The following is a 27,323-nucleotide window of genomic DNA, read 5'->3' as shown; positions in this document are numbered from 1 at the left end:
CTGCAACGAGAGGCTCTTGTCACATAGACTTCTCGTTTCGCTAAACCCCTATAAAAAACACACACATGGTTGTGGCTCTAGAATCAATAACACAATTATCAATTGATTCTTCCACTAAGCAAGCTTCAACCACAAAGAGTTCTATACATTTGCCCTTTTCAGCTAGGTAATCCAAATACTCCTTGCAGTTTGATTTGAAATGCCCTTTTCTGTGGCAGAAGAAACATTTGATCTTTTTTAGGATCTTTTGACTTCTTAGCCTTTTTCCTATCCACACAAGGTGGAACAGAAGACTTAGTCAGTTTCTTCTTTCCCTTAGGTTTCTGTTTCTCCCTTAGAGGAAGAGGGGCCCACAGCTAGGTTTGCCTTAGGTTTCTCTTGTACCAGCTTACTACCATTCAGCATCAACTCATATGATTGTAATTCCTTCATGAGCTGACTCAAGGTAAGTGCCTTATTCCCCAAGTTGTAAGCGGCCCTAAAACCAGCAAACTCTTTGGTTAAGGATTTGAACACTATTTCAATTTGCGTATTCACATCTAGTTCAACCCCATTGTCCTCCGCTTCTGCAAAGAATCCCATAAGCTTAAGCATATGTTCTTTAACCGAAGTGCCAGTGTTCTGTTGAGAATTCATCAAATTTGTAATAGCAAATTGTTGAGCCAATGTGACTTGGCCTCTGAACAAATCCTCCAAATTTGTCAAGATCTTTTTGGCAGTACATAAATTCTTGTGTTGCTTTTGCAACACACTACTCATGCTCGCTAAGATATAACTTCGAGCAATCAAGTCAGAATCTCTTTGGCGTTTTCTCGCTTTGGACTGAGCTTCAAGAGGGCACATTTCATCAATAATGAATTTGTGTTTCTCATAGCTGAGAACTATCAGCAAGTTTCATTTCCATTCTCGAAAGTTATCTCCATTTAATTTATTCTTAGTAAAATGCTAATAAGAGAAGTAGGAGACATATTTGAACTGAAAAAAATAAATATTTCACTAATTACTATCTTTGTATTAAGCAAATATTTTTCATTTCAGCAGCATACCAAGAATTCAGTATGATGCATGCACTTGTATTAAAACCATGAAAAAGAAATTCGTTGCTACGTTCATTCTCACACCTATCAACCATGTCACCTTGGGGTCCCATGATTAAACTAGCAAGAACATGGATTACATCCAATTAGTTTGTGAATCTTAACTCTCAAGACTCCACCCGAACTAATAACCGTTTCATGTTTGGTCGTCATCTCTAGCTTAAATATTGTTTCTTGGGAAACTATTTAATAAGAGATTATCTTGAGTGTGTAACCATTAACTCAACACCTATCATGAACATGCTCTAATTTGTGAGTCATCTTGGAACAATCTCTCTGAAAGTTATGCATGACTAGTTGTCCTTAAAAGGAAAACCTATTTAGTGAACCCACATGACAAAATTTACCTTGGGGTGCAACCAGGGTAGGAACCGGCTCAAAACTTTATCATGCTATCACTTATGGACCATCAATGGAGGTCGTGGGTCTTGTTCAATGACCTTCTCCCACTCAATATTTTAAAAACATGCAAGGTTTTTTATCCCAAATTTTAAGGATGATCATACAATAGTCCTAGTGGCATTCTCACCTAATCTAAATGACATGCTTCCAATATATGCATGTCATGCTATAGCAATAATATCCATTCACAAGAATTAATCAATCTTAAAACAAACAATTTTGATTCTCCATATTTTTTCTTTTAAGGGAAAAACCGAAGAAGTGAATGCGAACTGTGCACCAGGTAGGGTCCTAGAAAAGGGAGGTGAGCCAAATTTGACTACTTAAAAAACAAGTCTTTCCTAGCCAGAGCCAATTCTAGACATGTACCTTCTCATTAGCACACTTCTCATAGTTACCGAATAATCTAAAGAAGTGAATAGAACAATACAACACATGTATTTTCTCATTATCACGCTTCTTATTTTTAATCGATCAACTGTGGATCATCTCATATGTAACAGCCCGGTTTAGACCCTAGTCGGATAGTGGTTTTGGGACCACAAGTCCGAGTTAAAAAATATTTTTAATATTATTTTTGGTGTCTACAGCATTTTGGTTTATATGTGTGAAAATTTCGTGTGAAAATTTTATCATTTGGGTGCTCAATTTAAAAAAAATAACTTAATCACGTAAAGTGTAAAAGTTGTGTTCTTATAGTTAAAGGTGTCTATTAGCTATGGAACCTTAAAGTGAAGGTCCTTAACTGGTAATTATCCCATTTTTGAGATAGTGGATGATAGTGGGATAGCACATGGTGTAATTATTAATATTATTAATGGTTAGTTAGGTAAATTAGTAAATAATGTTAAAATAAAATAAAACAAAATGTATTGTCATCTTCCACTATTCATCTTCACCAAAAATTCAAGGAGAAGAAAGCCATTGTTGGCTTTAACATTCGGCCAAGCTCTCATTGCTCAAATAGATATGGTTTTAGCTTCGTTTTTAACTATTTCTACGTTTTTGAAATCGTTGCAGCTTAATCTAGCTAGCCCGTATCTCCGGTTTCAAAATTGTTAAAGTATTTCAATGTTGCCATTGTTGAATGCATGAGTATTTTGATAGTTTATAATGGAAAATAAATATTTTTTGATAGATTAATATGTTTAATTAAATGATTTTTGATAAAAATGTGTAATAAGGATTAAATTGTGAAATTTGTAAATTGAAGGGTCAAATTGTGAAATAAATTGAATAACTGGGTTGCTAATGAGCTAAGGTAAATTCGGCCTAACATGGGTTTGTTGAAATTTTGAGTAATTTGTGTTATTTTGAAATAGGGACTAAATTGTGAAAATGTGAAATGTTAGGGGCTAAAATGCAAAATGCCCAATTTATGTATTTTTGGATAAAATTGAATGAATATGTTATTAAACAAGCCAAATTTGAATTGATTAGATCAAGAAAAGAGGAGATCGGATTTGGATCGGGGAAAAATAAAAAATTTTCAAATAGTCATTCTGTTCGTTCATGTCCATACGAGGTAAGTTCATAAGTGAATAATTGTTGTTCAATTCATATGAAAATGTATTTAATTTTGCCGAATTGAATTTTAGTAACTATATATGTGTATGCTGAATTAATGTAAGTACAGGAGAAGTAACTACGAGCTAGAAACGAACGAATTACGACATCCGAAAGCCCCGTACGAACCATATGAATAGTTAGGATACACATGTCATGACATAGGATTCTGATATGAGTTATCGTGTAAGACCACGTTTGGGATGTTGGCTTCGATTTGAGATTTACATTTAAGACCATGTTTGGGACATCAGCATCGTATACGATTTCGTGTAAGACCCTGTCTAAGACAACAGCATCAATATTTGATTACATGTAAGACCACGTTTGGGACGTTGCATTGTAAGAGCTTCTGAGCTATCCGAGTATCATTATTAATTCCGAATGGTTCAACGGGCAATATCGAGAAATGAATGACTATGTGAAAGTATATCCGATTCAGGTACGTACGAAGTGTATATGGTATTCAAGAATGAAAAGTGAGTATGTTTCAAGTGACGATATGTGAAATACATGACAATGAATGAAATGAATGTATATAAATGAATGTTGTGATACATATGCTCATTATATGAAATTGTAATGAAATAAGCTTAATTATATTCAAGAGTTCGAGTACCATGAAATTGTGGTCCTATGTTTCGAATATGGGATTTATGAAATATGAAACATGGTTTTGAGGTATGCTAGTTTGGTTTGAAAGATGATTAGATAAATGTTATTGATAGGTTTAAATTATTAAATATGTTATGTATATGTGAAAGAGTTAAATAAGCATGTTTTGATTTGTTGGTTATGTGTTTTGTATGACCGAATGTGATATATATTTGAATGAGGAGTATATATGGTTCGAACAGTGGAATTATGAAGCATGTATAATATGACTTTGATGTATGGTAGTTAATTTGAATTTTGAATTGATAAATGAGCTTGAAATGGTTGAGATTTGCTAAATTCGGTCTAGTTAAAGTGAATTATAAATATCATTGAGATGATTTATTTGCTTATGGCTTACTAAGCTTTCAACGCTTACCCTGTGTGTTTTTCCTATGTTTATAGAGTTTTGGAGACTTGCTTGGGTTGGAAGTCATAGGAGACCTTATCACACTATCTGGTTATTGCTTTGGTAAATATAAGTTTTGAGTTTTTGGTTATGTGGCATGTATAGGCTAGTTTTGATATGCTTGGTTTTGAAATTTGTATATATGTATATAGCCATGCGAAAATGGCTTGATCATGATACTAATGTTGGTATATATATATTCGGTCATGTTATAAGCTTAATTTGGAGGTATGTTTCATGTTAAGTATGTTAGTGATGTTGGTTATAAGATTCGGCAATGAGAAGTGTTAATGATGATGTATAATCGGCCATGAAAATAGCTCATTTTTTATTTATAATTTGTCTTGTGTAAAGGTTTGAAAGTGGTAAATGATGTGTTTTTGACATAATACATATACTCACATAAGTTAAGTTATGTATGTATGACAGCTTGCATATTGGTTGTTAAAGTACAGTTTGTGATGGTAAAATATGAACATATATTGTAATTTATTTGATGATCATTTAGGTACGGTTATAAATGGTACAATTAGCTTTGATTCGAGATGTGAAATTGGTTGGATTATCGGAGGGTAAATTTTATGACCTAATATATGGTTAAAAGATCGATTATGTATATGTATTTTGGAAATTGTAAAGAGTGTGTTTTTTTTATATTTGGCTAACAATAGGTAAAATATGCTTATACATGCCTATGATATGTTTTGTTCGTGATTTTGGTAATTAATGGTTAAGTTGTTAAGTTAAGTGCTTGAGTTTAAAATGTGCCATATATGTGATTTATGAATTTGGTAAATGATAGATAGATATTTTAGATATTTATTAGTCCAGCGGTATTGTAATTATGATATGATTTGATTTTGCTCTTATGTATAAAATTGGTAGTTATTATTTTGGTAAAATGTGCATAATTTAGTAAAACCAAATTTCATACTTGACCATTATGTGAAGTTGTTAATGTCGTATATATATATTAATGTTTAATAAATCATGTGGTTTGGCTTGACTTAGTAAAATGTGAAGCAGTGCATAATTATAAATAGTGTTTTTGGAAAGTATTTAATGAAATAGATTTATATGAATGGATGTCTTAATATATGATTGGTATATGAAATGAATTATACTTGGTTATAAGTTAAGTATTCGATTGCCATGATTCATTGGTTATAATGTTTGAATATTAATTTGGGTAGAGTATGAATTAAGTATTGAAGCATATTAGTTTTAAAATTATACTGGATGAATAGTATTGAAACGATTATATTATTTGGTACTTGAATTGAAATGAATGTCTGTTCTAAGTTGTATTTTGATCGATCATGCCTCGAAACCCTAATCCGGCGACGGACACAGGTTAGGGGTGTTACATCATATATATATCACAATTATAACATTACATAATATAAATATTATAAACAATTATAAAATAGATATATAATGAGATATGTAATTAAAATAAAATTGTCAGCCAAGGTTTCCATGGTTCTATTTCTAAAAATAAAGAAACAATAAAATTACATATTTTTTTGTCACAAGGCATTCCTTGAGTCTTCAACCGCCATCACATATTTTTCTCGCCATGGACTCCTACTGGAAAAATTACATTTAAGTCCTATGTTTATTTCCAGCTCACAAGAATTCTAAGCATTTTAAAAAGCACAGCCTTACGTGGAGATGATAGTCCACAGTATATTTCCTAAGAACCACAACCTCAACAATAAAAAATAATAATTATATAACAAATATATAATATCACATCCAATCTCATATATAACTCAAAACATGCATAAGATCTAAAGAATGCCACTTTCTAAGTAATCAAATCATTCAAGAAGAAGATAAATTTATTTTAATATTAAATTAATAAAATACTATTAAGATAAGTATTAAATTAAATTTAATATTAAACTATTAAAATATTATTATTTTTGAAATAGTTAATCTGAAATCAAATTCTCTAGTAGAGTCCCAGTAGGAGTGTAACTCTTCCACTGCTCAGCCACCGGGATGCCACCGTCGTAGACACCGGCACCGCCTGTCCAATGATGCAGGTGCGACAACCTTACAGCACCCCGAGCCGGTTCGGCTGCTGTCGGTTCAGTCCGGGTCAATGACGACCAAACCATTCCAGTCTAGCCACCGGTTGGACTATCAACCCGGTTTCACATATCGAGCCTGGTACGACCAATTTTTGGGTCTTGATCTCAGTTTTGGGCTCCTGAATCAATTTTACAATCTTAGGTCCAATTTTTAAGTTTAATTTCCTATTGGGCCAATTGTCTGACTTGAAAATTAACTTCCAAAAATATCATATTAATTTTAATTGATTCAAAATTAATTTTTCCAAAAATCACTTAGATTTTCCAAATTAATTTTTCAAGAAAATTTTTTAATCAAATTTTCTACTTGAAAAATTCTTACGCCCACCTAATTTAATTCCACATCGAATTAATTGACTCAATTAAATTATTCCCAAAGTCGTAGAATTTTTTCTAATTCAAATGCAATCCAATCGAACATTTGTTGAGCTAGCAAAAGGACCAATCGGACATATACAATTAGGCTCTAGTAATTGCAATTATATCTAGAAGCATCGTTCCGAAAATTCGCAATTACTTAAACATGTAGTCAGTCTACAAGAAGTACGATGATTGAAAACTCCTTATTGTATACTCTTTACAAAAGCAATTCATCCAATTGCTTTGTCCAATGACCTCGTCATGTGTGTGTTACCTCATATGATATCCTTTGAGTAAATCCGTTCACTTAATACAATCCTATTTTATCTCGTTGTAACCATTGTATCTTCTTCATAATTAATATCATCACTATCAACAAATGATTGTCAAAAATTACTCATTCAAGAATAAACAACCCGTGGCCATGTTCCATATTTATCAATTTACATAATGCAAATAAGAGGATATCATTAACTCTTTAATTGAGCTATGAATTTCACTATTGCTAGTAAAGCCATGCCATATACAACTCATGTACCCAACATATCGGCAATGGGCTCGATCATCTTTAGAGCATAAGCCTCCATTTATGTCAAAGCACATGATTTGAATACACATGGTCAGTGACTAACTCAGGATTTAGGTAAATCACACCATGAACGTCAGAAGTGAATTAATTCACAAACGGATTCAAAATTAATTCATCTTGCGTCCAACCCAATGTATCATTCTACCAATGAATACATCTATGTCTACTCGTGGAGTTAACTGCTTCGATAGCCAAGACTAGCCATCTTCCTAATTGAAATTGTAGATGACATAATAATCCTTCTCAGTATTTGAATCAAATGTCCACTTTGATTCTTTTATGGGATTGCGGACTCACTTAGATTATCTACTGAAGTAAGTTGTCTTTCCCGCAATGTAAACGTTCTTTACAATGCCATTTATCTTTAGTTTGAATTTTAGACAATCAATGAACTAATATTTGTTTGTCACAATTTCTCTATGCATGCAAAATATAAAAGACAGAAAATATAAAAGACATAGTAGTGAGATGTGAAATTAACTTTATTTATTCATCGTTCAAATAAGTAGAAAACAATTACATATTTACTACAATATGGGCACATTTCCCAACATTTGAATGATTTCCAAATGTCTTTAAATGTTTTAAAATGAAGTGTTATATGTTGGTATTGTATGGATTAGAAATTGTAAATCCATTCAAATGGCAAAATGTATTTGTTTGGATGGATAACAAACTATCTTAGTATGTAATTTTTGATAGAATGCCATCTAGATGGCAGAAATATCTATTTGGATGGCATTGGGATGAAAATGTAGAAGTGTGTTGGTTGCATTTTGGGTTATCGAAAGTTCATTTTATATATTTTCCACGTCCAAACACTAAATAATTTATTTAATATGATTTTTAAAATGTGTTTGAGCCTATGAAAATGTTGGAAATTATATAATTGGACTTTATTAAATTGTTTAAAGGATGATTCTATTGAAAGAAATTTAGAAAATGTAAGGAATAGGTCAAAATGACATCGCCTATCCGTACAGGACATCAGATCTAGTAAGGGAGTGTTACAGCATCAATTAAACCATATTTTCTAAATTGAAGTTTAATATAAAAAAATAATTCATCTCAGCAAATTAATGCATAATTGATAAATTCAACAATGATTTGTTTTAATTTTTTTTCTTCCTCGAAATACTTGTGGCATTTAAAAACAAACTCTACATGTCCTTTCCATTCAAGGTAAGTCTCAAGATCATTTTTAACTAGAAACAAAGGATTTCTTCAATTTGATGAAGTTGACATTACTATCCCTTATCTCTTCTCTTGGTTGAGCTCTAGTATAAACGATGTTTCGCTCTTCAAACCCTTAATCATAGGCCACCTCTTTCTAAACGAATAATCTTTAGAAGCGGATTGATTCTCATTTTTAATACTAAAACCCTTGGAATAGTTTTTGTAATTCCTCTTCTAGATTGATGTTTTATTTTTTTTAATCCAAAATTAGTATTATGAAGTAGTCTTTTTGCATTTGCATTGCCCTTTCAAAGTGTTAGTACAAATCTCCGGTGAGGAAACTCTCGAACACACGAACGGAACTCGAATAGAAAATGAAGAAATAAGACAAGGCTCCAAGACGTGTTTCAAGACACTATCTTTAAGGTTATATCCGTCCTCACCTATCTCAAGTGAGTAAAAGAGTTCCAAGAAAATTAACCTCGAGGATACAATTAAGCCGATGATTTTTTGCGTTTTGCACTGACGAGAATAGTCCACTAAGCATTAAGCACTGTATAATAAGAAACTCAATTTCTACAAAGGATTTCTACAGTAATACTTTACAAAATAATCTAAAAATAATAGAAAATAGAGAAAGGAAAGAAAAAATTTTAGAATTTGTTGGTGTGATTTCCAAATGAAATCTCATTTCTATCTATAGGAATTTTCATGTCTCTTTATAGACACTTCTTTCAATAGGTGTTTTTTTTAATAAAAAATATAATTATTCATCTAATTGTATAACTATTCAAGTAATATTGTTTGAATAGTTATAATTCTTTTTCAAAAATCAAATGATATAACTTTTAACCAATGACCAAAATATTTATCTTTTGATTAATTACACTCATTCATTTATAGTTATTGAAACACTATAAATATGTGAAAATATTCCAACAATCTCCCCCCATTTTTAAAATATTTTAGATTTTGATATTTTTGGAAATCAACTTGCATAAATGAAGGTGTCTTACAATTGAACATTCACTTAGTGAAAACATGTTAAAGTTAATTGAAATTGTATGGTACACTAAGTTTTGAACCAGCTATTCCATTTGATTAACCGAACACATGTCACACAATTATTTCAACATCCGTCAATGCATAATATCCAATGACACTATTATGGCCATGTGTCTGTGTCCTCTTTTCATGGTTGTTGTCAAAGCTAAGCCTTTGAGCTCCTAGAACCGGTCACACTTCCACTCACATAGGTAGATCCCATCAAGAGTATTCCCATAATTATAACACTCTAACATATTTATGCTATGGGTCCATTAAGAGTACATTACTCATTCTTCCCTTATCATTACGGTACCTAGCACTTTAATCTTAGGGTGGATTTATTTATAGTGCTAACAGTCACATACTAATCATGTATTTTGTCTTATTGAACTCAAGACTTGACGTTATACCAAGCGTTGAGTCGGGTTTCCATCATGGGTGACTCTAATTAATGGGCTTGAGTCTCATCCTTTTGAGGTCTTGTTGACTATATCTCTAAAATACTTTTTGTCAAAGGATCTGCCAAATTTTCACTTGACCTCACATAATTAATAGTGATCACTCTATCAGAGATTAATTGTCGGGCATAGCTATGTCTTAATCCAATGTTTCTAGAGTATATGCCTTTGCTAGAGTAGCCCCATTATCACAACGGATAGAAATAGGTGAAATTGGCTTAGGCCATAGAGGTACATCATAAAGCAAATTTCTTAACCATTCTGCTTCTTTAGATGCAATGGCTAATGCAATAAATATTATTGTCATAGTGGAATCAGTAATACATGTTTGTTTCTTGGAACCCCAAGAAATGGCTTCTCCACCAAGAATGAAGATTCATCCACTAGTATATGCATGATCTTTCACACTTGTAATCCAACTAGCATCCGAATACCTTTCTAAAACTGAAGGATATCCATTATAACACAATTCATAGTTAACAGTTTTCTTTAAGTGCCTAAGTACTTTATTCAAAGCTTGACAATGCAAACTACTTAGATTACTTGTGTACCTACTCAATTTCCCAATAGCATATGCAATATCTAGTCTTGTAAATGTTATTATGTACATAAGATAACCAATTAGACTTGCATATTTCAATTGATTAATTTTCCTACTAGTATTAAATAGTAATTTTATTTGAGGATCCATGGGTGTAGATACTGGTATACAGTTGAAAAAATCAAACTTTTTAAGCATGTTTTTAATGTAATGTGATTGTGGTAAAGCTATAGTGCTTTCATCTTGGGTTATTTTAATCCCAAGAATAAATTTGCTACATTCATATCCTTCATAGCAAAGTTGTTTGACAAGAATTTCTTTGTGTTTTCTATTTGTTCCCAATCCGTGCCAAAAATGAGCATGTCATCTACATATAAGCAAATTATGACACATTTTCCATTTCCAAATTTGTTATATATGCACTTATCGGATTCATTTATTTTATAGCCATTAGCTAAAACAACATTGTCAAAATTTTGGTGCCATTGCTTTGGTGCTTATTTAAGTCCATATAGAGATTTAACAAGCTTACATACCTTATGCTCCTATACTGGAACAACAAATCCTTTTGATTGTTCCATGTACACTTCCTCTTCCAATTCACCATTTAAAAATGCAGTTTTAACATCCATTTGGTGAACAATCAAATTATATATTGAGGTAAGTGATATTAAATTCTAATTGTAGCAATTCTTGCTACTAGAGCATAGGTATCAAAGTAACAATACCTTATTTTTGTATAAAACCTTTGGCTACCAACCTTTCTTTCAAGTTCTCAATGGTTCCATCGACCTTCATTTTCTTTTTAAAGATCCATTTACAACCTATTGGTTTGGAACCCGGTGGAAGATTAACTAAGATCCAACTCTGATTTCTCATTATTGAATCCATCTCATCATTTATTTCTTCTTTCTAAAAAAATAGAGTCTTGAGATTTCATTGCCTCTTCAAATGTAATAGGATCAAATCTCATATTATAACAATAAGGTATCTTATTGCATATACTTTCACCTTTTCATTCTACAAGAAACATAATGAAATCTAGTCCAAAATCTTTGACCTTTTTAATTATTTTACTTCTTCTTAATTATAGACAAGATTCATCATTATTATCAATTTCTTCCAATGCAATCTCATTCTCATTTGAAGAATGAATCAATTGTTGTGGTTGTAATTGTCTTGAAATAGAATTAAATCTATTTTCATCAAAAATAGCATCTCTTGATTCAATAACAGTATTAATTGAAATTGAATCATTTGGTTCAATTACTATGAAACTATATGCCTTGCTATGCATATCATATAAATATGCATTCAATTCCTCTTTCACCTAACTTTTTACGTTTAGGTGTTGGAACTTTGACAATAGCTCTACAGCCCCAAACCTTCAAATAATTAAGGTTTGGTTTCCTTTTCTTCCATTGTTCATAAGGGGTCATTTTAGTCTCCTTATTAGGAACTCTATTCAATATATGACAAGCTGTTAGAACAACTTCTCCCTAAAAACTTTATCCAAGACCTAAATATGATAACATTGAATCTACCATTTCAGTCAAGACTCTATTTTTCCTTTCAGCTACACCGTTTTGTTATGGTATGTAAGAGGTTGAAACTTGATGGACAATTCTAATGGATTCAAAATAACTTTGATTATAGTATTCTCCACCTCTATCTTATATTAAGCACTTGATAAATGATTCACACTGAAGTTCAACTTTAGATTTATAAACTTTAAATTTATCAAGTGTTTCATCTTTTGAATGCAATAAATATGCAGAGGAATATCTAGAACAATCATCAATAAAAGTAACAAAATGTTTCTTTCCACCTAATGTAGGAGTATTATGTATGTTACAAAAATCACTATGTATCAAATCAAGCAACTTTGTTTTCCTTTTAACCTTAGGGAAAGGGTTTCTTGTAATTTTAGTCAACATGCAAGTATTGCATTTTTCAATATTATTATTAAAAATAAGAATTATATCTAACTTATGCATGTCATTCAATTTTCTATAATTCAAATGACCTAATCTATAATGCCATAAACAAAAAGATTCAACCATATTAGCAGAAATAGTATTTTTATTCTTATTAATAATATTGAGTTTGAACATGCTCTCATACATATATCATTTCCCTACAAAAATTCAACCCTTAGACAAAATAAACTTATCTACATCAAGAACAAGTTTGAAGCCAAACTTATTCAACAGACTTTCAGACACTAAATTCTTCCTAACTTTTGGTACATAAAGTACATCATTCAAGGTTAAAACCTTTCCAGAAGTGAATTGTAGTTCAACGGACCATTTGCCTTTGATTGTCGCAGTGGAAGAATTTCCCATGTACAAGACATTGTGATTTTCACATTGTGTGAACTTTGTGAATATGTTTTTGTCTTTGCACACATGTTTGGTTGCTCCAATATCAATCCACCATGTATTATTATCTTGTGCCATATTAATTTTAGATATCATTGCAACGAACTTTTTATTATTATCAGCCTTAGAATATGATTTATTCTTTAAAAATCAACATTCATTCTTGAAATGTCTCGGCTTACCACAATGATAGCATGAGCCCTTTTGTTTCTTTTTGAACTTAGGTGCTCTATCAGTCTGTTTGAACTTTCTCTTGAATGGTTTAGTAGTTTGTACTTCCTTCGTAACATGCACTTTGGCATTTTCAAAATTTAGGTTCTAATCTTGATTTCGATATTCTTCTTCAATACAAAGATCATTTTTCAAAGCCTCAAGAGATATTTCCTTTTTTTATGTTTTAGACTTCTTTTAAAGCCTTTCCAAGATGGAGGAAGTTTGTCTATTATGAAGGATACAATAATCATTTCATCCATTTTCATATCATATTGCTTAAATTGATTTAGCATTTTTTTCAATATCAAGAAATTGTTCCATAACAGAATGATCATCAACCATTTGATAATTATTGAAATGACTAATAAGAAATTTCTTACTTGTATCACTACACCAAAACAGGCTTTTAGCGGCGTTTTTAGTGGCGTTTGGATAAAAAACGCCGCTAAAAATTGAGCATTAGCGGCGCTTCTTCATAAACGCCACTAAAGATCTAGTATTAGCGGCGTTTTTTGAAAAATGCCGCTAAAAATGAGCATTAGCGGCATTTTTCAGAAAGCGCCGCAAAAAACCCAAGCACAACGATGTCGTTTTTTTATTTTTCGGGGCGTTAGCGGCGTTTTTTAAAAAGCGCCACTAATTCTCGGGGCTTTAGCGGTGTTTTTTGAAAAGCACCGCTAATTCTCGGGGCTTTAGCGGCATTTTTGAATAAGCGCCGCTAATGCTCGGGTCTTTAGCGGCGTTTTTCAAGAAGCGCCGCTAATGCTCGGGTTTTTAGCGGCATTTTTCAAGAAGCGCCGCTAATGCTCAGGACTTTAGCGGCGCTTTTGAAGAAGCGCCGCTAATGCTCGGGTATTTAGCGGCGTTTTTTAAGAAGCGCCGCTAATGCTTGGGTCTTTAGTGGCGTTTTTGAAAAAGCGCCGCAAAAAATATTTTTAAGTTTTTTGGGTACATTATTTAAAATACTATTATTTAAAATAATTTTTAAGTTTTTTGGGTACATTATTGAGAGTTTTTTAATTTACATATTAAATAATTTCTTATACACTGTTTTGCTTTGTTCATGAGCACTGCTTAGCTTATTAAATTAGATGCATTGTCTTTATTTGGTCTTATATTAACCATCCATTGAATCTTAATGGTTGAATCTCTTAACTGTGATTATCTCTAAGAAGTATTAGAAGAAATATATTAATAAAAAAATTCACAAGGTTAAAGTTTACAGAAAGTTATTCCACTTAAGAGGTAGACTGATCTCTAAAATAAATATTTTTTTTCCATCTGTCTGCTAGGCTAGTTACAGAACTACTGAATTTTGGATTGAAATCCATTTCTTTAAAGAACTGCTAGAATGATGTCCCTTGAAAGTGCTTGATTAATTTTGTTATCTATGTCTGATTCTTGTTAATATTTGTGATTCCAGCTGGCATTGATAACCGTAATTAGTAGATCTTCATAAGCATTGGTTAATTCACAAAAGACTTGTAGTGCTTGAGTATATGAGGTTCCTATAAGTGAAATAAAAAATAGTATAACTATCTCAAAGTTTTAAGTGTGTATGACGTGTTTGATATTTATATATTAAAAATATCTTATATAATCGTAAAAGAGATAGTATTTTAAAATATTGAATTAATTATCATTATAGTTTAGGGATTATTGTTTATGGTTTACGGTTTAAGGGTTGGGGTTTAAGGTTTAGGGTCAGGTTTAGGATTTAGGGGTTAGGGGTTTAGAGTTAATCCTGCCATATTCATTAAGTCATCCAAAAAAAAGCATTTTAATTTATATTTTAAAGATGTTTTTTAATATATATATTAAATAATTTCATATATAATTGAAAAAGATAAGATAGTATTAATTTTAAAATATTTAATTAATTATCATTATAGTTTAGGGTTTATATGGTTTACGGTATATGGTTAATTTAATATTTAAAGCCAATTTAGGAGTTACTATTTTAAGGTTTGGGGATTATATATAGATTTAGGGATTATGGTTTAAGGGTTGGGATTTAAGGTTTAGGGGTTAAGAGTTAGGGGTTAGGAGTTAGGGATCTAGGGTTTCAAGGGCCGGGTTAAGGTTTAAGGTTTAGATTAATTAGTTTTTTAAATTTATATATTAAATATGTTCTTATATAATTGTAAAAGAGATAATAATAAATTTAATATATTGAAATTATGAGTATAGTTTATATTATTTAAGAGATATATAATAGATAGACTTTATGTATATTGAATGGTTAATTTAGGGTTTAAAGTTTATTTGAGATTTGTTAAATGATACAATTTTATACAATTAATTAATACTTTTATATTTAAAAATTTTTAATTTAAACCATTTGATATATTTGATATGGATATATAGGTAATTATTTAATTTGGATAGGACCAAGTTATAAGAAAAAAATACAAAAATAAAAATGAAATAAGAAAACTAAAATTTATAATATTATTTAATTCTTTTAAATATTACTTAAAATTTTAATAATTCTTTTATGTATAATTTATATGAAAGATACAATAATTGAATATAAAAAATATGAGAGCTTTAGCGGCGTTTTCAACAAAAAACGCCGTTACTATGTATTAATATTTCTCAAAACGACGTCGTTTCAATAGAAGAGTTTAAATTTATTAATGGCGTTTTCAAAAAAATGCCACAAAAGATACATTACCGACATTTTTTTATAAAAACGCCGCAAAAATAATTTCACTTGGCACCATTCTATCCCAAAATTTCCCCTACAAACCTTAATTTCACTTTTAAAAATTCTCCCCCCATTTTATCCCCAAATTTCCCCCGTGAAACCCCTAATTTTCCCACCTAAAACTCTTAACTTTGCAAACACGCCGTCTCTCTTGCTTTCTGTCCCTCCCTCCTTCCCTGCGACATTATAAAAAAAATCAACATGTGCTGATAATGAGAACATTTACTGGTTTCCCAGGCAAATACAAAGAGGTTACAACCAGTTTCTGGATTATTATCAGCTTTACTAGTAAAACAGGTTACAGAGGTTTCACAAACAGGTTACAGAGGTTACAGAGGTTACAACCATTGCTGTACCTTTGAGGTAAGAAATAAATCCCAGTCTGCAATTGAATCAGTATTTGGGATTATATTTTTAATTCACACTTATCTTTTTTTATAGTAATTGATTTTTTATTATAGATTTTTTATTTTTTTAAATAGAATTTAAAATAGACATCTGAAGTAATTTGGGGGAGTCTTCGTTTTACAGATTATTGGGTTTTGAGGGATGATAATGGGGAAGTTAGAAGGAAGATATCAGCAGCGTCAGCCAGAGCTCACACCAGAAAATCTCATCAAAGCTCTTCTTTTAAGCTTTCTCTAGGTATGTTTTACATTAGATTTATGTTTCATTTGATCCATTCAAATTTCAAGCTTTTCTGCTGGCGGATCATGATTTTTTTTTCTCATTGCGTTTTTGGTTGATAAGCATATATGAAAAGAACAACCTTTTGAATTTATTGTATTTGGTCACTGTTTCGAAAGGATAAGAACAGATTGTTCTTTTCATTTCTTGGTGACTTTGTTTTGATTGGCTTAGGACTTTGTTCATTTAGACTTCCACTGATTTTATGCTCAAAAGTGGTAGCATTTTAGGTAATAGCTGTTGAATGAGTGTTTAAATTAAACCATTTGAGTAAAGGGCAAAATGTAATCCAACTTTTAGTACAGGGACTTTCATGATACTTTTACCATAATTTTTATATAATTAAATATTTTTTTTTTATCTCAATACAGATTGCACGCACACGCACACTCAGAAGCATATATATATATATATATATACACACATACACAAAATACATGTGGGGTGGTAAAAACTGTTGTCCTTGTTTGGTTGTCGATTTCTAGAGGGATGATTCTTTTTTTTTTTTTTTGCTGTAACTATCATATTCTGTTAATGTATGAAAAAGAGAATATAGTTTAAGTGAAAGTAAAATAGTAAATTAATCACCTACTTTTTTCTTTTTTTCTGACTTGTATATATATACATATATATATGTTATATGGCAGGTGAGGAAAGAAAAATTAGGAGACAGAATTACAGCACTTCACCAGCTTGTTTCACCATTTGGGAAGGTATAAAAAACTTTAGATATTTGCAAGAAAAGAAAAAAAAATCATGTTTTAACTCAGTTAATTGCAATCATTTTGATGAATAGTTTAATTTCGGTTGATCATTGAATTTTTTATATTTTAAGTGTAGGCACGTGTTGATCACTGGATTTTTTATATTTTGCTCCAGTATGAAGTTCAGACATTCTTTGTTTCTTTGCTTTATCTAACACATACACTATTTTGTGCTTACTTTGAAGAGTGCAAAGGAGAAGCAATTCTTATATGATATTGTTGCAAATGGTCAGAATGGAATTGATGTGGATAAGTAAGTGAAACTTAATATACATGCTACACCACCTGCAGGTTCAAGGAGACTATGCGAGTTTTAGGTGATGAGATCTGCTATCGTGCTAAAGACTGTTAGTATAATCTATTTCATTTACTTGCAAAGTACATGTTTAGTTCCTTTAGTGTTTTTTTACTCCTCCTTAATAATGGTAATGGGTGCTCTTGCTAGATCTTAGTATCCACAAGTTATTTGCTACTCGTGCTGATCTTTATCGAACTGTGTACACCCACTCTAAAGTGAAGGTATTCACAGAGTTAACTCTGGGTTCTATATTATCTCATTCAAAAGTCTTTTTTACATTGTTATTTTTTCTCATCTTTTTCTTTTGTGTAATTAGTTGTATAGGCTTCTTATCTGAAGTGGTGAGGTCTGATTTCATTTTTATTTAGGATCCTTGTGAGTACTGGAAGGTTGGATAACATGCTTAGCATTCTTTTGAGTTGCTAAAAATTTGGAGTCCAAATGTATAACATGCTTTGCATTCTATTCTTTTTTTGAATCTAGCTAGATGACACAATAATCAAAACCATCGAGACAACACCAGATGAAGAACTCCGAGAATCTAGAGATCTGATTCTGCACATTCGTAGGAGAAATTTGTATCAGGTGGAGAACTTCATTTTTGAGTTTTGATCATCGTAGCATGCAAACAAACATGCTATTATTTTTGTGTAAAATGTGAAAGACGAAACTTACTGTACTGTGTTTTTTCTGTGTTAGTTCTGTAACCAAGATTTACTTGATTAAGAAAATGCATAGTATATTTTATTACCTTGCATATGTATTATTTATTTTAATTTTGATTCTAAATTTTTATGTTTACTTAAGTGTTCTAACTTTTGGATTTTAATTGTGTTATTAATTTATTATTTTAAATTCTAAATTTAAATTCATTAATTTTTATATTTATATTTAGTTTTAAAGTTAAAAATTTTGTAGAAAATTTAATTTAAATAATATTTTTTATTTATCCTTAAAACATAATATAATATTTATTATAGAAATAAATATTATTTGAAAAAAAATTATTTTTTTAAAAGATATATTTTTATTGGCGTTTTTCTAAAAAGCGTCGCTAAAGGTCTATTCTATAGCGGCGTTTGAGGAAAAAACGCCGCTAATGGTCATAGTCTTTAGCGGCGTTTGTGGGGAAAGCGCCGCTAAAGGTCTTGGTCTTTAGTGGCGTTTGTGGGGAAAGCATTGCTAAAGGTCTTGGTATTTAGCGGTGTTTGTGACAAAAGCGCCGCTAAAGGTCATGGTCTTTAGCGGCATTTGTGGGGAAAGCGCCGCTAAAGGTCTTGGTCTTTAGCGGCGTTTATTTCTAAAAACGCCGCTAAAGTTAGCGGTGTTTTGTACTTTTAATGGCGCTAAAAAGCGTCGCTAAAAGCCTGTTTTGGTGTAGTGTAGCATCTTCAGTCATGTATCTTATCTCCAATTTGTCACATAATTCTTTAGCAGTGACCTCGTTCTAGCAGGTGCCGAATAAACCATCAGATAAACATTCAATATGTGGCCTATGCACATGTAATCAGCATTGTCTCATTTTTACCTTTCTTGGGTTGCAGCAATAGATTCGTTTTCATTCTTTTCTGGTCTTGGAGTATCCAAAACATAGGCAATCTTCAAAGTTGTTAATAAGAAGTGCATCTTTTTCTACCATTGTCGGAAATTTCCACCATCAAACCAATCAAGTTTGACAAAGTTAGAAGTCAACTCTTTTAGTGTTCCACTTTCATGTGTTGTAGTAGTCATCATGAATTATAACCTTAAAATTGTTAGTACAAATCTCCGGTGAGGAAACTCTCGAACGTACGAACGAAACTCAAATAGAAAATGAAGAAATAGGATAAGGCTCCAAGGCGTGTATCAAGTCATTATCTTTAAGGTTATATTCGCCTGCATCTATCTCCGGTGTGCAAAAGAGTTTCAAGAAAATTAACTTCAAGGATACAATGAAGCCGATGACTATTTCCATTTTGCACTGACGAGAATAGTCCACTAAGCACTAAGCACTGTATAACAAGAAACTCAATTTTTTCAAAGGATTTCTGCAGTAATACTTCATAGAATAATCTAATAATATTAGAAAATGGAGGAAGGAAAGAAAAAAATTTAGAATTTATTGGTGAGACTTCCAAATGAAATCTCATTCCTATTTATAGGAATTTTCATTTCTCTTTATAGAGACATCTTTCAATAGGTGTCTTTCTGAATAATATATAATTATTCATCTAATTTTATACCTATTCAAGTAATATTGTTTGAAAGTTATAATTCTTTTTCAAAAATTAAATGATATAACTTTTGACCAATGACCAAAAAATTTATCTTTTGATTAATTACACACGTTCATTTATAGTTATTAGAGCAATACAAATATTTGAAAATGTTCCAACACAAAATAATCTCTCATCTCTATGTTTTCTCTTCAAACATCCTCTAATTATCCCACCATAGCTTCAATGTACAAGGGAATGTGTTCCTTTTTTACCTTTCTCTATCTTACTTAGCCTAATTGTCATACTTCATTCTTACCATCAGAAAGAAAAAAAGGAACAAAAAAATGAAGCATTCCTCTCACCATTAACTTATTTTTCACTCAAATTAGCTTTTAACAAAAATATAAATCACTTTTACCTTTTTCCACTTAATAAGAATCCAAAACATATTTATTCTTCCATGTAGCAAGCAAAAATAAATTGAGTTGTGGTATTTCAAATAACAATGAACCCTAAGACAATCTAAGACAGTAATAAAGGCTGAGTAATTTGTAGCACAAGTTACGCAGAAGAAAAAATTGAGACAAACAAATGCAATCAATCAAAAATCAAGTAAAACAAATATAAAGTTTAAAGCAATCAAAAATAAAGATTCAAGGAAATGATAAATAAAATCATATTCGAAGTGTTCCTATGTCTCTTTGAATTCAACAAAGCAATCCAAAAACTCTAACCAATCCGATATCCTAACAAAGTATAGTGTGAAGAAGAAACAATTAAAGTTGCTACAACTTTGTAGAAGAAACAAGAATTGAACCTTATAGATAACCTCACAAAAGAGTAAATTTTTATTAATTGTCAAAATTATGTTAAAGTACAAAGCGTAATAACTTATATGTAGATTTTAACTACTTCAACAAACCTTCCTTTGCCTCCAAGAAAAGAATTTCTGTCTTGACTTAGTCAAAAGGCTTATTTCTTAAGTAAAAATATGATATGTTATGGTGATATTATGCTTAGGTCAATTAATGAAGTCACATAATAGTCGCATGTTGTCCCCACATAAATAATAAACATTCAATAATAAATTAAACACCTAACTTAGCTCATTAATAATACTAAGGCTGATCTATGTGTCTTCTCTCATGTTGTCGTTTCCATGCATGGTTTCTTAGACATTAAGTTTCAACTCAATTAATTAATTAATTAATGAAGGGTTGCCCAACTCCATTTAATTTGCACCTTATCTCCTTAGATTTGATTCTTGTAATTGATCCACCTGAAGTCTTCAAGTCTTTTAAGTACATCCACTCATTGTCCGTGAGCTTGATCCTTAAGTGTCTTGCTTGCTATTAGAACATGCATAAAAAAAGGGAGCACTAGTGTTTTAAGAACTAAGCTTCTTAGCAATCTCTGAATCTCAGCCTCCATGCTATAATCTTCAAGACATTGCAAGACTGGAACAAACTCAAGCAACTTGTTAACCTTTCGAAGTCAGCTCTACTCTACGCTCTACACGTAGCAGTGGATCTTTCTAACGTTGTTAGGACTTGCTGCTACTAGAAAGTGTTTTCAAGGAGTGCTAGACTAAGTGTCAAGGAGCACTGCACTGTGTGCCAAGGACCACTCCTACAGGCACTACTACTAGCCAGTATGTATCGTTGCTAACAAGCGTTGCCAGGAGGACAAAGTGCTCACAAGCATTCGTGCAAGATGTGTTAGTACAGGATAGCGATATTTATAAAATTTATATTAGCTTGCTAGTTATTGACCAAAAACAAGGGTCTACAATAGGAAACTATTAATGATTTGTAAAACCAAAAAATCAACTAGCATTGGTATTTTGAGGAATATGTTTTAATCTTGTTATGTTTGGAAGAAGCATTTATAGTTATAGCAGGAAGAGAAAAGCATTGTGTAACGAGGCATGACAGAAATCCCAATCAAACCTCCTATTTACAAATATACTACAATTGATTTGTGGTAGAAAGTATCCCTATTTAATCTGCCAACACGTCCTTCGATTGCCCCCTCATCCTGGTGTCCGAGTCATCTTCAATTGTTGTAAGAATAAAGGACTTGGTGAAGTGTATATCATTTGCAGGCAGGCAATGCCTACTTGTAGGAAAAGTGAGAAGAGGATTTGAAAGCCAGTGTTTTGGCTTACTGTCATTTTTTTCTCGGCAATAGGTCAGGTTTTTTTTGTTTTTTTGTTTTTTCTCTCAAATTGTTTATTCTATAAGGATCCACTTTATCATGCATGAATTTTCCTAACAGTTATTAATGGACAAATTACTTACTCTGAGACCTAAAACAGTTGCAGATCCCATTGATACACTCATTAATCATCTATTTTCAATATGATAAACATGAAAGTATGGGTATTTCATCAACTGGATCCCATCCTAAATTTGATATTACAGATAAGCCGATAATATCTGCTTGTTGCTCTGAATAACCTTGCTTTTTGAAGTTCATTGAGATCTTGTAGATTATCATTATTCATTCATGGAGGTGTCTATATACTATACAATAATCCAAAGCTCAAAAAGCATCAATCTTGTAATAAACCAGCCCTATACAAATGCAAAAGCATTGGATATAAAACATAATAATCAAAAGCAGCAGCTTATGTAGTAAGCGGAGTAGAGTAATGCAGGGGGTTCGGGGGGCAAAGCCTTGAGAAGTCTGAGGCTCTAAATATAATTAACTAAATACAGATGGAAATTCATTTATTGGGAAAGAAATCAATCGACTAATTAGTTTTTCCGTCCAAAGGAAACAAGGAAAATATCACTAGTTTGAGGAATGGACACTTCTAAAACCGAGACATTGACCACAACCCTTTCATGGCAATTACCATTGAGTGGTAGCTAGGAAAATGGCACAAAATGTTATGTTATGTTACCCTTTTCCTTCTTTGAAAGGAGAAGAGCATTGAGCAAAACTAAAATAGAAAATTTGACTTGACTCAGTCATAGCATGCTCAAATTATACCACCTGTACTAGAAAGACTAATAAATAAGAGAAACTCCTCCATCCAAATCAATGATTAATACATAAGTTTGCAGTTCCTGCAAAACTAACACCAAACAATGTTTATGAATCATTCATAAATGAAACAGGAGTTGAAGAGAAAAGGTTTTACTTGCAATCTATTTTTCTAGCATCTCAATTTTTCCAACCTAAGCACCAAAGTACTGTATCAAGTCATCATCAAGTAGTTCATCTAGTGAAGTTGTACCATCAAATGGAAGTTCAAAGGGGCTGTGAAATCCACCAAAGAATGATGGATCACTTGTTGGAGAACTGAACGGATTATGGACAACTCTATCTTGCTCATTATGCAATAGGTCTTTCACATAATGATGCAATTCTCCCCCAGCAATTTCATGTCCATTTCCACCCAGTGCTGATGCATCAACACCATTTTCTGGCCTAACATGCAGGACATTCATGTCCATCAGAGTTTGTTGACTATCATGACCAGGCCTTAATTCAGATGATTGATTATAAAATTCATATGCAGCACCTTGGTGCAGCTCATGTTGCTCTAATGTATAGAGCATAGGTCTATGTGTGGAAATTTCAGTGGCAGTAGGGGTGGCAGGATAATGGCAGTATTCACCCGCAGGTAGATGTGGCTGAACATCTAAACCGTCCTCCACATGTCTTAATTCTTTGCTTGCATCATTTTCCTGCTCAGTGACAGGCATATGATATTCCATAAAAGATAAATCAGTTTGGTTGATGTCAGGCAAAGTGCTTATTGACTCGGCATTTACATGTTCATAATGCCGTGGTCCAGGTTGTTGATCACCATAGCTTGGTACAGATTGTTGATCACTGTGGTTTGACATTGGTTGTTGATCACCATGGCTTAGTACAGATTGTTGATCACCATGGATCGGCAAAGGTTGTTGATGACCATGGCTTGATCTTAAACGAGGTCTCTTCCTCCTAGGTTGTTTTGCCACTCGCTCATTGATTTGTACTGGATGGGAATCATAGTTGGTAATATGGTTTGACATAGGTTGTTGATCACCATGGCTTGGTACAGATTGTTGATCACCATGGATCTGCAAAGGTTGTTGATGACCATGGCTTGATCTTAAATGGGGTCTCTTCCTCCTAGGTTGTTTTGCCACTCGCTCATTGATTTGTACTGGATGGAAATCATAGTTGGTAATATAAGCCACAGGCTCTGCATCTGTAGGTTGATTTCTCCTCTCATCTTTGGAAGAGACTGAAACAACTCCATCATCAACACCGTCGACATCATAATCACTGTCAGTACTGACAGCAGGTTGTTTCTTATCACTACATCCAAGTCGAGGCAATTCAGTTACACCAGATGTTCCATTATCACTGCTAGGTTGCCGAATCAGAGCTTCCTCACAGGCCAACACTCCCAACCAAATTGCACTCTCCTTTGCTGTCATCTTATCCTGTAAACATTTCGACTGGCGTACATGCCTTCGAATCTTTGCAGTATCAGGTGACATGTGCTTTATCACAGATGTTAATACTCCAACTTTCCACATCTTTTTAAGATCATGTGGCTTCTTATAAGGAGGACTTTGACCCTGTTGTAGCCCTAGTTTTACCCACCAATCCTCGTTACCAGTAGGCCACCAAGGTGGAGGAATTCTCTTTTCTAAAGGATACTTCCTCTGAGGAGGATCACAGTGCTGCATCAAAGAAGACAAGAGAGAACCAAGAGTAGCATCTTGCAGGTCTTTGAGACTGCTCTGCAGGTTTCCATTTCTACCGTTATCCGCCTCAATCATAGCTAAACAGTCTGCCTGATACTTAGCTATGGCAGCTGGCCCATTCTTATCAAATTTCACCTTTTCTTGCCACCAAGCTCTTATGTTATCTGATGAACCACTTACAGGCTTACCCTTTTCCGGAATGATGCCATAGACAAATCCCCGCGCTTTACAAACTTCCATTAGTTTCAACATATACTTAAGAATCCCGTCTTGAGCTCGGGACATTTTCTTCCTCTGAGCCTGATCAGAGGTCTTCTTCAACTTTTTCTTTTCCAAAGCCTGTTGGGCCGCAATCTTCTGTCTTTCCCTAATCCTTTTGAGTTTGATTCTATCTTTCCACATTCGTCTCTCCAATTCATCTGCTTCAATCTCTTCCTCACTCACATCTTTCTCGGCTATATTTTGACATCTCAAATCATCCACTTCAATGTCGGAACTGTCAACCAACAAGCCTACAATCAATCTTTTGTAGGACGAAAAGGACATAAACCCTAAGCCAAATTTTGAAACTTACTTCTACCTTCTTTAATTTTTTTTTTGGGGGGGGGGGCGTTCTACCGTTAAAAAACCTTATCAGATATAAAACATGAATCTTTTTCCATTTAATTGGCCCCAGAAAAAAAAAGTATAACATCCATATTTAAATTTCATTCTTCTTCTACAATATTAAAATCAATAAACCAACAAGATCAAAATTTGAGAGCATTTTATCATATTATACAGTCTGATCAATGAAATACCAATTACAAAATCCCATTTCTTATTCAGCAAACAGCCTGAATCGAATACTCCGAAATTCATCCAATATTGAAAAAAAACAAAAAAAAACAATAGGAATAAAACAAACTTATGGGTTTAATTTTATTAGAAAAGGTAAATATATATGAAGCTTTACCTAATATCAGCTCCAATATCTTCTAATTCAGCCATGAAACAAGGGGGTAAAAAGCTCAAAATCTTTTTTAACTTTGAATGGCAAGACAAAAGAACTAGGAATTGAATTGACTCTTAAGTCAAAGAAAACGATTCGGGAACTGAAATCAAGGAGAAAAGAGAAAAAAGAAATCAAAGTACAAATGGGGTTTTGATAGCTTCGGAAAAGATTGCGGATTTCAATGCAGAGAAGTTAGAGAGAGAGAGAGATGAGAGGTAGGCGAAGGCAAGCGAGTCCAAGTGGAAGAGAACAGTTTGGAATGCCCATTTAGGGACAGATATCCTGCATTGCGTTATTTTATTTGCCCCCATCGATTCTTTATAGGAAAAAAAAAACCTACCATTTTTGACTTTTTTAAGAGGATAAATTATAAAATATCACTTGACTATTAATAAGTTTCTAGTTAGGTTATTTAACTTTAAAAAGTTACAATATAGTCACTTAATTTATCGTTTTTCTTTTTTTTTCAATTCTATTAAATCCTTAATAGTTAGAGGTGGCAAATGGGTAAGCTTAGACTGGGCTTTCTTCGAACTAAGATTTTCTCGGGCTCAAATTTTCTCGAGCTCGGCCCTATTAAACTCAAAATTTTCAAGTTTAATTTTTTTTAGGTTCGGGCTTAGATCAAGCTGAGTGAGCTTTGACGGATTCAAATAATTTTGAATTCTCTAAGATATAAATATTTTAATTTCGAATACAATAATTCATTTTACTTCTATACGATGACAACCACAATTCAATTTTACCTTATAAAAAGCATAAAGTATATATATTTAATAGGGTTCTTTTATATAAAATAATTAAATTGCTAATCTTATGTAAAAATTATTATATGATATGTATATTAATTTATATTTTATTATGTATTATATTATATTGACAATTAGATCATTTCTATCTTTCTTATTAAATTTATAAATCTAATACTTATATTCAAAAATACTTATTTCGAGACCCCAAATATATTATACTAAGATCAAACCCAAATAAAATACCAATTACTATCCGAAGTCAAAATAAGCTAATTATAGCTCAAATCTCAAGTTCAAAATTTTAAAAAAATTGAACGTAAGTCTGATTTGATACTTCTGGCAGTAATGGTGATGCTACGTCCTAAGATAAGATGTTTTAGGACAATTGGAAATCAAATACTCTAAGCCCCCCACTAGGCCCTCATATGATTTTAGTGGAGATGCCTGATTTTAAAATTCGCTAGGCTAAGGTTTGCAAACTAACTCAAAGTCCGCTGGTTGGCAGGTCATTTATGCATAGTTTGTTGTGTCATTAGTTCCATCAAAAGACACGTGTCAAGCCCTCCAAGGGTACGCCATGAAGTTCATGAGGTCTTCTAGATAGGGTATAACAATTACCCCCAAGCGAGAGAAAGTTATAAGTGACATTCACGAGCTTGTTGGGGAAGTTCGCGCGATAGGTGTAGATGGTGAAAGTTTGGATAGTTGATTTGAAGTCCGCTTTGAAGTATTATGTATTTTGTGAATGTTTTTATTTTATTTTTAATTTGACCATCTTTTAAATTTGAAATTTGAATTTAGAGTGATTGAAGTTTTTAAGTTTGTTGGATTTATGGTGGGGTAAAAAGATTCATGTATGTACATTCATATATATTTAATGATGAAGTTTTTGACACATGCGATATATTACAATATATTTATTGGGTTCCCAATGAAATTGCCATTGTTATTATTGTTTGGGTACACGTGACAAATTATGATTGGAGCAAGTTTTTTGTATATAGGAAATAGTGTGCGCGTGATAACTTAGTAAGTTTCGAAGCAATTGAAGGGTTTTGTCTTAACTTATAAATAGGGATAAAGGTTTGCAATTTTTATCATTGTTTCCTTACTGAGTTTTCTAGTTTCTGACCATTTTTGCCATTGTTGGTGCAATTATTTTTTTTCTCGTCTGTGTTTCTAGTGTGATTTTCATTGGTAGGCCTCAATTGTA

At 32.3% G+C, this 27,323-nt stretch overlaps 2 protein-coding genes and 1 long non-coding RNA gene across 9 annotated transcripts; 1 reads left to right on the top strand and 2 right to left on the bottom strand.

The window, feature by feature from the left end:
- Positions 1–315: 315 nt before the first annotated feature.
- LOC107956212 (uncharacterized) lies at positions 316–843 on the bottom strand. The gene has a single exon (XM_016891936.1). It carries the CDS (start codon positions 841–843, stop codon positions 316–318), a length of 528 nt encoding a protein of 175 aa, XP_016747425.1.
- Positions 844–15,710: 14,867 nt separating this feature from the next.
- On the top strand, positions 15,711–18,201 carry LOC107889892 (uncharacterized). 6 transcript variants are annotated; one of them, XR_001681849.2, is made up of 7 exons: positions 15,742–16,065; positions 16,234–16,347; positions 17,037–17,102; positions 17,339–17,500; positions 17,599–17,672; positions 17,768–17,840; positions 17,935–18,201. It is a non-coding gene; the product is annotated as an uncharacterized lncRNA (long non-coding RNA). The 6 variants fall into 6 exon arrangements; XR_005914587.1 differs by having other exon boundaries at positions 15,741–16,065; positions 17,339–17,672; XR_005914590.1 differs by having other exon boundaries at positions 15,740–16,065; positions 17,339–17,840.
- Positions 18,202–22,671: 4,470 nt separating this feature from the next.
- LOC107889899 (ETHYLENE INSENSITIVE 3-like 3 protein) lies at positions 22,672–25,656 on the bottom strand. 2 transcript variants are annotated; one of them, XM_041095464.1, is made up of 2 exons: positions 23,810–25,656; positions 22,672–23,638 (listed from the first exon to the last, which is right to left on the bottom strand). In XM_041095464.1, the coding sequence occupies exons 1-2, from the start codon at positions 24,908–24,910 to the stop codon at positions 22,835–22,837; spliced, it is 1,905 nt and encodes a 634-aa protein (XP_040951398.1). In that variant the 5' UTR covers positions 24,911–25,656; the 3' UTR covers positions 22,672–22,834. The 2 variants fall into 2 exon arrangements, with proteins under 2 accessions (XP_040951398.1, XP_040951397.1); XM_041095463.1 differs by having other exon boundaries at positions 22,672–24,860; positions 25,320–25,656.
- Between the last annotated feature and the right edge of the window lie 1,667 nt (positions 25,657–27,323).

Source organism: Gossypium hirsutum, chromosome D06 (genome assembly GCF_007990345.1).
Source record: "Gossypium hirsutum isolate 1008001.06 chromosome D06, Gossypium_hirsutum_v2.1, whole genome shotgun sequence".
Classification (NCBI taxonomy): Eukaryota; Viridiplantae; Streptophyta; class Magnoliopsida; order Malvales; family Malvaceae; genus Gossypium; species Gossypium hirsutum.
Note: the sequence above shows the minus strand (reverse complement) of the source record. Positions and strands in the feature narration are given on the sequence as shown.